Source organism: Poecilia reticulata, linkage group LG12, assembly GCF_000633615.1.
Source record: "Poecilia reticulata strain Guanapo linkage group LG12, Guppy_female_1.0+MT, whole genome shotgun sequence".
Taxonomy (NCBI): Eukaryota; Metazoa; Chordata; class Actinopteri; order Cyprinodontiformes; family Poeciliidae; genus Poecilia; species Poecilia reticulata.
In genome coordinates, this window is record NC_024342.1 from 18,574,774 (window position 1) to 18,591,925 (window position 17,152).

The window sequence follows — 17,152 nt, forward strand, 5'->3', positions numbered from 1 at the left end:
TTTTCACAGTAGTTAATAAACAATATCACCATGTTTCTACACATTTTTCAGGTTAAACAAGGAAAAATGTGCTTGTAAAGGAAATATATGCAGCGTTTGCCACAGCTAATTAGCTGCATTCACACACTTTGGCTTAACATGTTTGTCCTTGGTACGGCTGCATCAACACTATAACACAAGGACGAACATAATGCTTGTTTAAATTCTGTGCCACGGGCCCTCCTATATGCTAAACGCCTCTGTCTGCACAGTTTCCCAGTCATGGTGTTTAGATTTTCAAAGGTGTTCAGAATGCCAATGAGAATAGACCATACTTTTATCAACTTATTATTAAGTCTTTTGGAGGATGTGTTTTAATGGCTGACTGGCTCAATTACAAATAAATCAAGCACAAAAATAAATTATCTACGGATAACTTATAGAAGCTGAAATTGTAGTGGAGAAATGAAGTAGTGTAACTTTAATTACTAAAAGCAGGGAAGGCAACCTTATTACATTCAATAAGTAATTCATAAAATGAACCAGGTTAAGTAGAAACCTTTACAGTCCCACTCCGACCACTGTGGAAAGAAACATAAAAAATAAAAAAAATAAAAAGAAATAATAAAAATGTTATGTCTCATTTAATACCCATTGATTTTATCTTATCACTACTTAGTTGAGTCGATGTTATTTTAATACATAACTATTTATTGCAAGATAGTTTGTCTTATGCTTAAATGAAGCAAAGCTAAGGATTTTATTTAAATATTATTTGTACATAATGATCTGTGACCATATATAGCCAAACTAGTTAAGATTTTGCTTTACTAGATTCTTTATGAAGTATAACTGTTATTTATTTACATGCTTGGTTTTTAACCAGCTATATGTTGATATTCAGGAGGACAACAGACACACACACACACACGCAAACTATAAGTTACATTTCCTCTAGGCCTTGAATATGGATATCCTCGTCCAATACAGTCTTCAGTATTACATGTCATGGAAGTTAAAAACACGTTTACGGTCCAAGTCATTTGACTTAAGTTTCATTATCACAGAAACTCCATTTACATCAGCTCATACATCTCCTTTGAGTGTCATTGGCTGTGCTATAAAATAGCACTTTACACACCGCAGGGAGTGTGCAGAACTCCTTCCTATTTCAAGCTATGCTGACAATTCCAAAAATGTCTTGGCTCATTTCTCTTTTCTGTATGCCATATATATCATTATTCCCCTTCATATCCAGCCACTCCAACATTAGAATTCATTTATTTTTAAGCACACTTTACTGTTTTTCTAATCCCCAATTTTTTTTTTAGATTTCATTGCATTCTCAGCGAGTACAGAAAACCCCCTCACTGTGCACAGTGAGGAGTTTAACATATGGCATTCATCACAAGGTTCAGAGAAAAAAAACATCTGTATTTTCCTTCCTTACCTTTACTGCGCCTTCGTCCTCTGTTCTGCTCTGTGTAAAACTTCATTTGATTGTCATCTTCAGGCTCTGAACTCGATTCCTCTTGGGGACCATACACACCTCCAGTCACTGCCGAAGAAAAGTTGAGAGAAAAACAGGGGAAAAGAACCTTATTAACCAGACTCAACTTGTGTGGCCATGAGAAATCATCCTAAGCTTCCTCTTTTAGGTGTCATGTAGAGAAAGAACCAACACTGCATAATTGTGGTGACAAAATTGCAGATTAATTGTCAAGAGTTTTGATTTTTGACTCTTTTCAAGTCCCTCCTAGTTTGATTGGGGAGCCTTGTGTCTCTGGAGCTCAATTTTCTAATCATATTGTGTCACATCTGTGGAGGATGTTCATGTGCCTGAGAGCACATCCGCGATGAGGTGACAGCAAGACAGAAGATGTGAGAAACTTTGTTTACACCGATATGCCAGCGAAGCATCAAAACATGCAGTCTTTTTTAACCGATTCTCACAGGGGGCTGCCTCAAAGTGATAATTGCCATTCTGAGGATTTGTAAGCTCTTAAAGTCTCTGAAAGATAATTAAATTCTCTAAAGCAGTTAAAAGCCATCCTAAAGCTTATTGAAATGCAATATAAATAAAGTTTAGGCATAGTGTATTTATTTCTGGTGTGGGAAAAAAAAAAAAAAAAAACAGACCCTCAAATTTGATCATTAATTCTCTATTATATATGCTCCAGTTTCCTTTAAAATTCAACAGTATCATATGCAATCACACTCAGTAAATCATGTATCCGAACGAGACTTGTTTGTCTTATTAAAGGTACCTTTTGCAAATAACCTTCTTTAAGTAGGTATTAAAAAGAGTTTTATTGCCTTTTATTAGTCTAATGAAATAGCCGACTCCTAAATGTTGCTTTTACTACCTGCAAACAAAAAAAAAATATCATAATTAACAGAAATAAAGGTTTGGAAATATCTGTCTGCTATTATGAATTTTTCTAAAGTGTTGTAATTTACAAATAGACTGTATGTTATTGATAGTCTCTGTCAGCCAAATTGGAAATATAGGTAAATTAGCTCCACAAAGGGGAGAAATAAGACACTGACTCTACTGTGCGACTCCAATAATTATTAAATTATTGGTATGACTGGCCATTCGTCATCGAGTCAGCAGACTAGACAGATGATGGCAAACTGCGAAGAGACAGATGAAAAAGGAGGTGTAAAAAAATTAACAAATAAAAAAAATATATAATGATAGTAATTATATACCTAATACTGACAATAACAATGGCAGAAGTAAAAACTAAATTAATAATTAATAAAAGTTGCAAAACACGAGGAATTCAACTAAATTGCCAAAAGTTTTGGCTCATGTTTTCTAAACACTTCCAAAGACATGTATAAAATAAAATCAATGACCTAGATATGCAGAGTGCTTTTACGGAATGACACAATTTCAGTCAGAAAATGGTAGGCCACAAAACATTACGGAGTGAGGTCAGGGGATCCATGAAGTTCAGAGAAGTCACCAACTTTCTGCAGAGTGTGTGTGAGAAAGAATGCAAGTAAGTAATTTTGCAAGAATAGTGTAAATGTGCCTTCTCCATTCATAGAGTGTATACCATAGAAATGTCTCTGGATTGGCTCTGGATATTCATTTATGTGTGCTTGTGTTTGTATCAGCACAAAAGGGGAAAATATGTTTTCAACTTCTGCCTAAAGTGCAGATGATAAACAACACATCAATTTATTATTTTTTTTATTGTTTAAATAGGCCAAGTAAAAGCAGAGTTAAGCCAAAATAATTAAACCGTCTTTTTTCAGAATATCAAAAAAAAAAATTGGAACTGGCTATTCTGGGAATGTGAAAATGAATGAGCTTGCAAGCATAAAAAAAGAAAATAAAATGCTATTGGAAATTTCACATATTCAGCCAAAAAGTATCTTTTGCATTTGTTGCTGAGAAACAGAGTAAAGTTGCAAGTAATGACAAAAAGAATATCAATGAGAAGAGGGAATGGAGAAGCGAGTGCATGGGGAAAAACAATGAGCTGTCAGAAAGTTTGGAAAATTACATACAAATTTGTAATTTGTATGTAATGTACTGGTTTTGCTTTGTATGTGAAAGAATGATGCAATGAATGAATATGGAATAGGCAACTGAGCCTCAGCTTTGGGCGGCTAGAAGATGAAGAGGGGAAACTCACAGCCAGAATCTGAGACAGTCAGTGAGAATTTTGATGTTTATGTGGAGAATCAATCATTCGATTAAGAAACTAAGAAAGAAAGGCTGGAATATAAAGAGCAAGATCAGGTCCTGACATGCTCACAATCAGCTTCTCAAAGATCCAAGTAGAAGAATGCTTATGTTGGTTCATAAATCACTAAATGGTTCAGCACCAAAATACATTGGAGACTTTTAGTTGTATCAACAACTTTGCAGACCACTCAGATCTTCTGGTTCTTGTCTACTCTGCATCAATAGAGTGAGAACCAAACACGGAGAAGCAACATTCAGTTTCCTGCTCCACTAATCTCGATTAAACTTCTAGAAAATTGCAAAAATGCTGAAACACCTAGATTTTTTTAAACAGGACAAAAAAAAAAAACTTAGTTACTTGCCTCTGATTATTAATGATAACTGCAATAGGGAGTAATTTGATGTATATCTGATGATGATTATTATTTTAATGATGTCATTTGACTAATTTTAATGTTTGATGCTTCATAATTGATTATTGGGTTGTGTTTTTATTATGTAAAGCATTAGAACTGCCTTGTTTCTGAAATATGCCTTACAAATAAACCTGGCTTATTTGCTAGTCGGCAAACTTGGAAGAAAAAAAAAATCTGTGATGTCTCAAATACTTATTTTCCTCTCTGTGTGTGTTGATAACAAATGCCAGATGAAATACTTCCCTCTTTCACTCCATTAAATGATGTGCAATGGCTTATGAAAAATTGCCTGCATCATAAAGATTTTGGGCATGATTAAAAGTTTTATTAAGTCTGAGTAGAAAGTCTGTACTGGAAGCTAGAGTCAGTCTCTTGGTCTGGTGCACTTCTACTGGATGAGAGTTGAGTAGGATTCAAGTGCTCCAGTACGGCTGTTTGGAAAGTGGAGCTCAGTCAATGTGGTGTAAAATTGGTTCTGAATTTATGCATCGTGTTAGAACATGCTCACAGAGTTGGTGGGAGCAGAAAACGAGGGAAGAGGAGCAAACTCGGGCCTGGCGTCACAGGGTCAGCAGACTGGATGTTCACAAAGCTGAAATAAGTGTTAAATTTTATATTTTATACAGAACAAATTTAATTTATTTAAAACTATTTCACAAAAAATGAAAAGAATCTACAAGGATATTTATTTTCCCAGCAATAGTTGGATGCCCAATAATTTGCTGTATTTTATTTATTTTTTTCTTGGAGGTCAGACATTTAGATTCCATTAAAAATATCCCTTTTAGAAATGTCTCAGCCTCCTTAAGCTAGGAAGTAAAATATAAAATTTAGATTTGCTCGAACATTTGACTGTGTGCATATTAATGCTGAATACAATTTAAAATACCTCAAAACATCAAAGAAATGTTGGTTTTTAATATCTCAAGACATTCAAGACCTAGATGGATTTTTAGATTAATTCATGTGCTTAACAGACATTGGTTCTTGATTTTAAAAATAATTTAAAAAGTAATATAGTATGCATTGTGACTTCAAATGGAACAGCAAACGAAAAAAGAAGTGCATTGAATTGATCACATTGATTTAATCTCATATGGAACCGATTTTTGTTTGTATTTTACAAGTTTTAAATGTAACACAGGAAGTAAGCCAAGTCTTCACAGTTTGTATAGACAACAAAAGAAAGAAGAAAAGCTTCCTAGAGATATACTGCTGTGATCGCAGCTCATCAGCGAGTGTTTGCTCTTGTCAACCAATCCACTTGGGAAAGAGTTCAGCGGTGGTGTAAAATGGGGCTTTATCATAAAAAGTACCAATTGTAACAGCTGATACAGGCTACACTGCATTTCATACCTTTGCACACTACCCACTGGCAGGATGTGGCACTGACATTTACAAATTTACAAAAACAGTCTACCAAATATGGCCATTTTAAAAAAGTGTTTAGTAGTCAATTAGACGTTGCTTGGACACACATACAATTAAATGTGCTGGTTTCACTCCATTGATGTCTTAATTGTGTCTTTATGTTCTTTCCTCATTATGTATTTTGTGACGTGCATCCATTTCTCCTGCAGCAAAACACCAACACAGCAGTATGTCGCAACTCCTTTACTTCAAGACTAATATGGTCTTTGCAGTGTTGTAGTTAGAGAGGCATCTTGAATTTAACAAAGTTATCACAGCTCCACAGGTTTTGATTTGTAATGTTATAACAGCGATGATAAGCATTTGTCTATCTTGCTGCACAACATTTATTTTTTTTTATAGCAACTAGCTTGAACACTTTCTTTGATGAAATCAACAACAAATGTTCCTGTCAAGGATGTAAAGCTTGAATGTTTAAAATTACATTTCATATTTTGGCATAGATCTGGTCTTATTTGTTACTATTCTATGGGTTTTTCCCACATATTAAAAAAATACAGTTTAGCACATCTGAGTGGAAAAGATGTGTTGGTTTAAATTGGCATATAATAATTAATTAATTTATTTGTTTTATCACATCAAGGAGTTTCAATCTATGATTTATTTTATAGTCTTAATGTTTATAAGTCTTTTGTGGACCTTATGCATTTAAAATGTTAGTTCTGGTCTTCATACTTGTTTGAACCAATAAATGTGGCACTTTCAAACAATGTGTAAATTACACCCGTGGGATTAATCAGGCTTTTAACAGTGACTGATTATGTTTTTGATTTCTTGGTTGACTTGTTTTGATTTCTCCCATTAGGTCACACGAGGAAGCGGTATAGTTGAGATGTGGCTTTGAAATACATCCAGAGATGCGCCTCCGTGTAACCAAAATGTGAAGAAGCTTGCAGAGTCAAAACACAATGATAGGGACTTTGACAAATTACCTTAAGATAAATTCATCTTAGTTAATGTAAAGTTCTGAATTTGAAGAAAATAACAGTTTAAATAAAAAAATAAAAATAAAAAAAACTTTCTTATTCTGACATTTAGGATAAACTATTTAATATAACTAATCTAAAACAAGAAAACAATGTGTGTTTGTGTACATTTATAATACACATGACAGAAAGATCCTGGTACCTGGGTAGTGTACAGCTTTGACAAATAAACACACAGGAACCCATTTAAACCAAGGTACAAATCACTTTGGAAATATGCCAGCCATCATTTCACTTCCTATCAGCATTTCCTTCCCTTATTACAATATTTTTCTTAACCAACTTCTTTAGTTACTTTGATTTAAAATAAAAAAAAAATTTCTCTCTCAACAGTAGTCTCTGTGAAGCTCCGTTCTATAAAAAAAAACGGCAAACAGCTATACCACTAAGGCTAAACAGAAGCATGTGTACACAAGAGAATCCCATTAAAAAGACACATCATTCTTTCTTTAAGTTTCCCAGAGATAACATAATTTCAAAAATCTTTCAAAGTCATTTTGTCTGCCGTTATCTACTGTGCTAGTATTTGTTTTGTTAGAAGCTCCATAAAACACCTATTTTAACTCCAAAATTGAATGCCAGTGCCTTCTTGTCTCACAGTACAGATAAGTAATTTTTTATGGTGTGACATTGGACAAACAATTTGTTTAGTATTTACTCTTTTATCATGTTATTTTAAGGTTTTATATTGTTATTACTACAGTTTTATAAACTACCAGCGAACATGCAGTGTCTACAGATTTAACAGGAGCTGTACATTTCAATGATCAAAGTGAGTAAACACACTTAAAGCAGTCTTTCATGTGTCTTTCTTTAATAATGAGCTGTTTGCAGCACACTAAGCTGTTTGAATGTGGCAAATGTTTAAAGTGCAAGAAAGTGCCTGGAGCTAAACTGCAATTATCTGTCATATCAATTTAATAAGCATTATGTATAATTTGTAGTCACGTGTATGTACTGTTTTTGTAAACTAAGCCACAGTAGCTCAACAGTAACTAATCCATTTATCATTCAGCTGCCATCTTGCCTGATCAAGCAGCAGTGCAGATGCCTCTTGAATCAGATTGTGAGTTGCCAGGTTGCAGAGACAGATGGGTTGAAATTACAAAAAAAAAAAAGAAAAAGTGTTGATTATGTGTGCAGATTTCATTTAAAAGTGGATCCTGCACAGTAGCATGTCAGGAAAAGCACACAAAACTTTAGGGCATGGGACTGACACAATGAAAAGTTTGTAGGTCATGTAAAAAGTAACAGAAAGAAATAAATAATATGCCTGGGCATCTGCTGGCTTATTCTCCACATATGCGGACGGGGCCATACGAACCTTTCAAGTGAATGACCCAGTTGGTCATCATTTACATAACCATGGTTACCTGCCTAACTGGTCTATCACCATAAAAGAGCTAGCTGAAAAGTAAAGCAGCAAACACCGAGTCTAGCAGTGAGACCAGCACAGAACACACACATGCACAGTTTATGAAAGAACAGAAAGTCCACAGGAGATAAAAGGATGTTCTCCTTTGTAACATTCCCTGTAGTGAGAATAATTAGCTAGATGATGAGCTAAGGAAAAGCAAAGGGATGAGGTGATGAGTTCAGTCTGCATAGCAAAAGCTAATAATCTTCTGCGTAGGAAGATGGTTAAACACATTGTGGTAGTACAATGACATACTGTAGTCTGTCTCTCACTCACTCGCTACGTCTAGCTCATATAATTAACCTTACCCATTTAAAGTGTTGCCTATTTATTACAGCTTCATGACAAGCCTTTAGGTCTAAGTTTGTGCCTTATTTCTAGGAGTTAGTAAGTCTTTCTACTCAGCTGTAATCTGATTATTCTGAGGACGTGTATATGCATGCATGTACACATTTATGGCTGCATGTATACATGCAGACCAGAAAATGTCCACATCAAAACCTTACAATTGCAATTTTATTTTTACAATGACTGTGCATAAAAGTCCAGCTTGTTACTTAAGAGAAACAGCTTAAAATAATTAAATCATTTCTGAACTTAGCTTTCCTCAGATTCATCCATATCTCCATGCCTAAACTGAAGACTTTAATCAAATCAACAGCGCTATTTCTGAAATGTTCAAGCTGAACTGTATGCATTTGCAATTCTTTTAGCATACATGACTCCAGTTTCAGGGTAATGGCTCTATGTGATGATGACTTATTGAATAAACTTTGGGGTAGTGTGATCAAAATGGGCTCAGACATGGAATTATCCCTCACATATTGCATCAGCAGAGTCCACAGATAATACTGATTCAGTTTTGGGTCAGCTGGTGGAGTGGAAAAAGTATACCGCCCCCAAGAAGGAAAAGGAGATGTAGAGATTCAGGGGAAGCCACAAATTACAACAAGGAAAGAATTGTGTCTCCAGGGAAAGCCATTTGAAATAATAGCAAAAACATAAACTTAATCATTTGTGTGTAACCTAAGGGTGAAGTGCAGTTTCTGCTTTGACCGTCTTTGATTTATGACCATGTCATGAAGTCTCTTGTTTGCAGGTTTTATAGTTTTTATTACTGGAACTAAAATCTTTAAACGCTAAAGTAGGAAAAACTTGCAGACAGATAGGGCTTCTGGAGATTCACACGTTTTACTATGAGTTATAGACATTTTAATCAATTGCCGACAGTTTGTAAAAATGGCACCAAGTGTCATGACATTACATTTAAACTGAACAGTATTAACTGTACGTAGATTAAATGAGTATGTGTTCTGCTAGTTGGGAAAACTTTGTATATCTAGCTGATTATGTTTATATGTTGCACACAACGTTTCTTTGGCTTCATCAACACAATTACAGAGTCTTGCACAAGTGTCCCTATGAATTGAACTTTTCCTAACTTCACAGTACAACCACCAAATGTGCTGTGTTTTCTTGCTCACTCCAGCTTATTTCAGTCTGATCCCTACATGACTTGTTGCTGAATCGTGAAGAATCGTTTTAGCTGTGGCAAGTGAGGTCTGCTGTGTATATGATGTTATTATGGGTTTTTTTTGTGACCTCTGATGAATCAGCAATGGGCTCTTGGAGTATACTCCAAGCCAATTTTACTAATACAAATAGAATATATGAGATTTATTTTCTTAATACATAGAACATTTTTCTTAAAATAAGAAAATTTTACGCTATTTTAAGAAATTCAGTGTCAAGTAACATTTTCTTTACTTGAGATAATTTTTCTTAAAATAAGATAATATATCTTACTCGTATAAGTAAAATTGGCCTGTTTTAAGTAAAAATACACTAATTTTAAGATATTGTAGGTTTATCTTGGTKAGATATTTTTTMTTGTTTTAGAAAATCTTGACAAGATAAATTTTCTTGTTCTGTTGGCAGATAATTTTTCTTATTTTAAGAAAATTATACCCTATTTTTGTACTTTTTTTTCTTGTTTTTGAAAGGGGACTTTTTGCAGTGTACTCTTGACAGGTTGGCAGGCCACTCCTGAAAAAGCTTATCACTGTTCCACATTTTCTCCATTAGTGAATATTGGGCTCTTAATGTGGTTCATTCAAATCCCAGAACCTAAGAAATGGCTTTGTAACCCTTTCCTGACTGCTAATGTCAGAATAAAGGAAACTCAAAATAAATGCATGTCCCACTTCTCACATATTTTTTGTGAGAAAACGTCAAACATTTCACTTTGTGTTGGTTTATAGCAAATCCCTAAAAATACATTAAAGTCTGCAGTTGTAATGTGACACAATGTAAAAAAGGTGCTTGGGTGTTTCTCTTCTTCTTTTTTGGTATGGCACATAACAACAAAGGGAATGGAAAAGATCACCCTATTCAGAAACAGACAACCAGATACAAGCTTGGGTGGTAGATTAAAATAGGTGGCATAATTTGTGTATATCAGTTGACCTTTGCTATGACTTCACTTTACTGAGCAGGACACATTGGCATAATTTACAAAGGAAACAAAAGGGCTGGAAATTGTAATTTCTTGTGCATAAGAGGCAGTATGAAGGAATGCATGAAAAGTCAAAAAGACTTATTTTTACTGGCAACATTAAAATGATTTTAGAGATTTTAGTACTTATATAACTGTGGACAGGTGCACAAGTCTTGCTGGTATCAAGGTTAATGTAAAGGGTTGCCTAAATTCCTTGTAGGTTTGATGTGAACCAGTCAGATTGACATGAGTAATAGAGCTTTGAAATTGCAAACAGGCACAAAAACAGCCTTCTGGAGTCAGAATCACATAGGTAGGCCTGAGGCACTCCATGCTACATCAGCCAAAGAGATTCAGAACTGCAAATCATAACATCAGAGCGACAAAAAGGCAGACTCGGGTAGTTTTTCTTGTTTTATCCAGGTCAGTTTGTCTCCTTTTAAAAAGCAATCAAGTTTATTTGTACAGCACATTTCAGCAACAATCATGCAATCACCAACTGTGAAACCAGTGAAAACTGTGAAAACAGACATTACACTTTGTCAAGTGCCATCCTTGAACTCACCAAGACATATTAAATATGTCCCATCTCAATGTGTCAATGTTTATGTAAAATAGTAAATGTTAAGAGCTTCATCAAGTCCATATCAACCCAAAGTGCATCACACTACAGTCAGGCATTCACACATTCACACACACATTCACACACCGATGGTGTCAAGCTACTGGATGGTGGCCACAGCCACTCTGGGGAAGTCTGTCAGAGGGAGGCTGCCATGCACCGGCGCCATCAGGCCCTCTGACCACCAACAGCAGGCAAGGCGGGTGAAGTGTCTTGCTCAAGGACCCAACAGCAGAGAGCAACACAACAACAAAGCAGGCAGAGCAGGAACCGACAATCCATCAATTGAGGGACGAACTCCTACCACGGTTGCCAACATCACCCTTTTTTCATGGGTCAAAACCAGCTCTAACCAAGTGAGCTTTTAGCCTTGATCAAAAGGAACTCAGCGTTTCAGTTGTTTTTTCAGTTTTCAGGAAGTTTGTTCCAGATTTGTGGTGCACAGAAGCTGAATTCTGCTTCTCCGTGTTCGGTTCTGGTTCTGGGGGTGCAGAATAGGTTAAACCCAGAAGACCTGAGTGGTCTGGAGGATTGATACAGGCAGATGATACTCTGGTGTGGCTTTTCTTGCCTCTGCTTCTTTCACTCATTACTCCCCTCTATCCCAGTCTACTTCAGTTCTGTTTCTTTATGTTAGAAAAAAAAATCAATTCCATTTTGCCTACAGTTGGACTTTAACCATTCAGCAAATGAAAGCACGCACACAAACAAACGTCCACACACAATTCAATTTCATACAAAATGAAACATTGGCATGATGAATATTATTATAGAGCGCGTTGCAGTATAAGTGCTGTTGACACATTTTACAACTGAAATTTATGAGCAGCTACCAGTTTAAAGGGAGAGAAAGGATTTGAAAAGGTGGGAGGTTTAACAAGCTACCACTTGCCTCATGTACTTCAGTGAGCTGAGTATTTGTTGGCTGCACTCATTTCAAAGTCTTTTTTTATTGCATCTCACTAGAATCAAGAGTCTATTTGGCTATTTGGAGCTAATAAGCAAATAGAAAAGTGTGTGAAACCCACTCAGGGATTTTAGTTAGGTGTTTGCTGAAAAGGTGTGCCAGGTTATCATTTTAGATGCAAGAAGTTTTTACCCCCCTTGACAGTGAGCTTGTGCAGAAAAAAACTAATATATGCACCATTAGTTGAAAATTTTAAAACAAGGAATGAAAAAAAAATGCATGAATAAACATTGGCTAGCCTTTAAAACTCAGCTAAATATAAAATGTACATCTAAAAATGTGTTGCATTAGTTGCATTACAATAAACTGGTTTGAGCTAACTTCTTCCTGTGTGTAAATTGTGCAGATAAATATATGATTTAGACTGTTGGGACATAAAAACTGAAAATGCAACTAATTTTGACAGGATGACTATCCTGACTTGCTGGCCTTTTAGATCGTATGTGGCTCCTCAAACACTGACATTAGTAAATTTGGTCATTTGTACAGTAACAAATTACCAAACGTTTTCTCTTTTAGACATTTTCATGTGCACATAAAATGTTATTGTTGCAATGAACGAAGAGCATTTGGGTTAAATTTTAAACATGGGCACCCTGTGTCAGTCTTAGATTGTTACATTAATAATAAAAATGAATAAATAAAAATCTTTTGGTACAAGATTGTTGAAACTTTTAATTGATGTAGTGCTAGTGCAATCTATTCCACTGATTACTGATTCAAATGGTTTTCACCAGGCAATATTTTGTGTAAATTTGATCAAAAAGTGAAATCCTTGTACAATCCACGATTATTTTTTGTAAGATGCAATTTTAAAATCAGTAGCGATATTTTCAGTTGAATGAAAACTTTAAGACCAAATCTCTGGGTATGGTTAATTCTGGGCAAGCTGTACGGTACGCTTATTGTGCATAAATACATCTTTAAATTTAGCTTAAAATTCACCCTATTTACAATGCAGCATAAAAGTTTGGCTGGATTTTGTATGGTGACAAATTTATCTTATAATTAATCATGGAAGCAACATTCAGCTTTTAGGCACCACAAATTTGATTACAAACCCTTAGTCCATAACTAACTGTGACCGTAGTGACATCCTGCTACTATAGTTATAGTCGCATTAAGGTTGTGTGGTTTTGGATGGATAATAGAACTTGAAGTATCCACCACCAATAATTTTCAGTGAAGTACTTTAACCAAAGATCAAAATGTCTGCATACTCAAACCACTAACTCATTGATTTCATAAAGTTCAGAAGCTCTTTTGATCATTTTGATCATTAGATCAATAGTATGACCTGCTATACATCTGTCTGTGTTGCACATAGTGACTCATTTAAACTGTGTGCAGTCACCCCATCCACACATGCACAACAGGTCGGTTCAATTTCATCGTAATGACCTTTGTTAAGCAAAGGAGCACTTCAGCGGCTCCTTTCAAAGCTTCTCTCAGTCAGTATAGAGAGCCATGACTAGTACACCGTTGTAAATCTTTCCAGCCTTCTGCAAATACACCAATAAATATTGTTCCATAACTGTTCATTAGCTGTGTAAAAACTGCACAGCTCTCCAGTGAATTTCAACCACACAGCTATTGAACACAATTCTGAGCAAGAACATTTCCTTATACACAAAGGTAATGAGTGTTTCTTTAAGGAACAGTTGTAAATCTTGTGAACAAAGAGTGCAAATGGACAATTTATTTCCCTCTTTCACACTTTCCATCTTTCTCACCAACTCAAAACACAAAACTAAAATTGGTTTTAAATTTGTTACAAAGTCAATAAATGATGAAGACCACAGTTAAAATGAATTTCAAATCAGTTGTCAATAAGTATAACGTTTACATAGGTTCAGAGTTTAATTTCATGCTTCATGAACTGCTCTGCTGAAGGAAAAAAAAAAAAAAAAAAGGGAGAGAAACACACAACCATACACAGACACACCAGCTCCAAATCATCTGTGCTGGTTCCAAAATGTAATATAGCTGGATGCTACGCACATTTGAACATACAAAGAAGAGCTTTGGTGACCATATGCAAGGAAAGTAGAGATGGGCAGCTTGGATAAAAATAGACAACTTGTTGAAGTCATCAGATGAATGCTGGTTAAACATCAGTCCCTTCCGTTACCGCCCTTTTTGGTGTTATCTGTGCAGAGTACACCACCAGAAAAGCATTAAGATTAATCAAGACTGACGATGTTCAAACATGTTTCAACATACAATAGATCAGATTTTATTTGATTTTTTTTTACAGTAATCTACAAGCATACTCCAGTGGGGTGAGCATGATTCAATTCTACTCAGAAGCTCAAAAAGGCACCAAACTCCAGCATTGCTGCTGACACGCTTATGGGTGTGTGAATGAGAGAAAAAAAGGACTGCATAGTAGATCAAAGTGTTTGAACTGGAAATTCAAAAATATGTAGTAAAACCATTTGTGCAACAAAGCTACAGAAGATATGTGTGTGACACTGAAAGAATAACCATAGCAAACAGAAAAATTAGCTTGATGGGATTATAGCACCTGCCATAATCAAATGCTCCGCTGGCAGCTCTCCAATATGCTAAGTCATAAATTATAATGAGGACTTAGGGTTGAACTGTATGTTTTTAATTAAGTTACTCAACATAAATACAACTTCTTCCCCTGAAGTTAATTCAATGTGTATTTTATGCAAGGGATGTTACAATCTGTTTACAAATATCAGTAAAAAAAAACACATATTTGGGTAATCATAATTATGAAGTAGCTGACTGTATTCAATACCAGATCTCTGTTTTCACTCTACAGTCTATGGCTTCATGCCAGCTACACCTAATACAGTTTCTGCAAAGCATGAGTGTTGGACTGTTATCAACTAGTCTATGGTGTGAAACTACTTTAAACAGAAAATTAAAGCAGTTAAGTTGTTAACTTAACAGTAAGGGTGTTTCTTGAGGGAGAGCTCCAAAGTGAAAATTTAAGTTTATGCAGCACAAGTTATTAGTCAAGTTGGGTTAACTTCAATTGAGAGAGCTAAAGCAACAGTTGTTGCAAAAAAGTTAACTGCATTCATTACTCTGATTGACTGAACTATTGTTGTGATGGAGAATATAGAACATGTAACTTTTTGCAGCGTCTTCATCAAGGATAAGTCTCCCTTCCATACCCGCTTAAACACAGCAATGTTTGTGCTGGATAAAAAAATAAATAAAATAAAATAAAAAGTTTGTCTTTGCTTGTGGGGTATGTTATCTATTGCAAATGCATTTGGCTTCACTACAGATATTTAGTGTTTGAATTTAGATCTCATACTACAGAACCAATACTGTAAGCAAGCAATAGAAGAGACTTTAAACAGATGAAGAATCAACAAAAAGTGCTTCCACTTTGTTTTACCAGAATACACCCAGTGTCAAACCAGTGGCTGTACAAGGAGAATTCCTCTAATACAGCATCTTCACAAAAACTGTGGCTAACAACAGCAAGGTAATATGTCATACTGAGCCCATCAAACATCTTTAGAACTATTGACAGAGGTGGGGCAAAGTCATTGTTTTGCACGACACAAGACAGTCTCAACTCTGTCCAATCAAGTCTGGAGTCAAGTCCTGTGTAAAGGACTTGACTCCAGACTTAATGGAGAAAAGTACAAAGTCAAGACTTGGAAAGTTTGGAGTCAAATCAATTAGGTTCCAAATAAATGAGCAATCTTGTAAATATGATTTTTTCATTTTCTATATTAAACGCCATAATTATGATTTTGATTGCTCCCTGATCAAGGAGATCTACTCTCCTGCCTTACTATAGTTTCCACAGAAATTAGAAAAAAAAAAAAAAAACAGTTCCAGCTTGGCAGTACATCATATGTATGGCGTGTTGTGAAGAGATGCCTGAGGGCTGCAGACCAACAAGTGTAATCACTGTGTTTGGTCTGCACCAAAGACTGAAGACGACTGAAAGCGAAACAGAGTTCTGCAACACAAATCCTCTTGCTGTCTCTCATTCTCCCTTCTGCACCCGCAAGCACATAAGGCACCAAAAGCTAATACTTTCATGCGTCACTTCAAAACATTAATTAAGGAGAAATCCCAGATATTAACCATAAGGTTATCGCTGTTGAAATAAGACAAAGTACTTGTTGCAAAACATCAAACACCAACACTTCACCAGGCTAGCACACTGAAAGACATGAACAGTGGATATTAGAATGCACAGTAGTGTATGCATAAAGGTAGGACAAACTTATTATTCACATTGTCATAAATATTCAGTGTATTTACTCACGGGTTTCTAGGATACATTCTAGATCTGGGGATTTTAGATTGCAATTGTAAAGACAACATAAAACTAGCTAATATGATTAGCCTGATTTGATGTTGCTGAATCTGACAGTAACTGTAGAACCTATAAAGTATACAATTAAAACAATTTCTCTCCTTGAAAAAAGTACAAACCATATGAAGCAGGAAAGAAATGACTCATTAAGCCGTTTAGTTTGTTCCCCGGCTTTTCTAAGCTAACGTTTCTACAACCCGTGCTTTATTAAATGACAGGCAACACTGCAAATGTAGAACACAAAGAAATGTACCAAATGGAAAAAATAAATCATTGAATAGCAGGCTAAAAAATATCCAGCTAACCATTATTGAACATAAGTTGGTTGACATAAATTGCAACTTTAATGCTAAATGTGATTTTGGTCATCATCATTTTAACAAAATCCTAATAAAGTTTCTATGATTATGAAAATATATATTGTTATTGTCATCAACATTATTATTTTTATTAAAAGTAGTCGCTGTAGTAGTAGTAGTAGTAGAAGAAGTAGTAATAGTAAATTACATATTTTCCAAAAAAAGGAACTGCAAGCTGGTGTACTGTGCATTTTATAACTGCATGATAATACTATTTATGCATGAGTCAACATTTCAAGAGTCCAGGTATATGATGCAACTAGAACTAGGACAATATGCTGAATAGGGAATAAGGAATGTTGCTACATTCTGTCTAAATGTAGGTGTGGGGACCCTATGAACAGATGCAGTGTTTTGCCAATGGACCAGAACAGCTTTGCCAGGTTGCATCTTACTGAAAACTCACTGATAGTTTTTGTGACAAATATGAAAATAATTTTGAGAATATATA

General features: G+C 35.2%; 1 protein-coding gene and 1 long non-coding RNA gene across 8 annotated transcripts in view; one reads left to right on the forward strand and one right to left on the reverse strand.

The window, feature by feature from the left end:
* astn2 (astrotactin 2) overlaps window positions 1–17,152 on the reverse strand; it is a 270,497-nt gene that overhangs the window by 154,845 nt on the left and 98,500 nt on the right. For all 3 annotated transcript variants that reach the window (XM_008424385.2, XM_008424384.2, XM_008424386.2), the window contains one exon: window positions 1,430–1,537. In XM_008424385.2, the coding sequence (XP_008422607.1) occupies window positions 1,430–1,537 (108 nt within the window). The remainder of the gene's footprint in view (window positions 1–1,429; window positions 1,538–17,152) is intronic.
* LOC103473833 (uncharacterized) overlaps window positions 1–17,152 on the forward strand; it is a 119,757-nt gene that overhangs the window by 57,464 nt on the left and 45,141 nt on the right. The gene's annotated exons all lie outside the window — the stretch shown is intronic.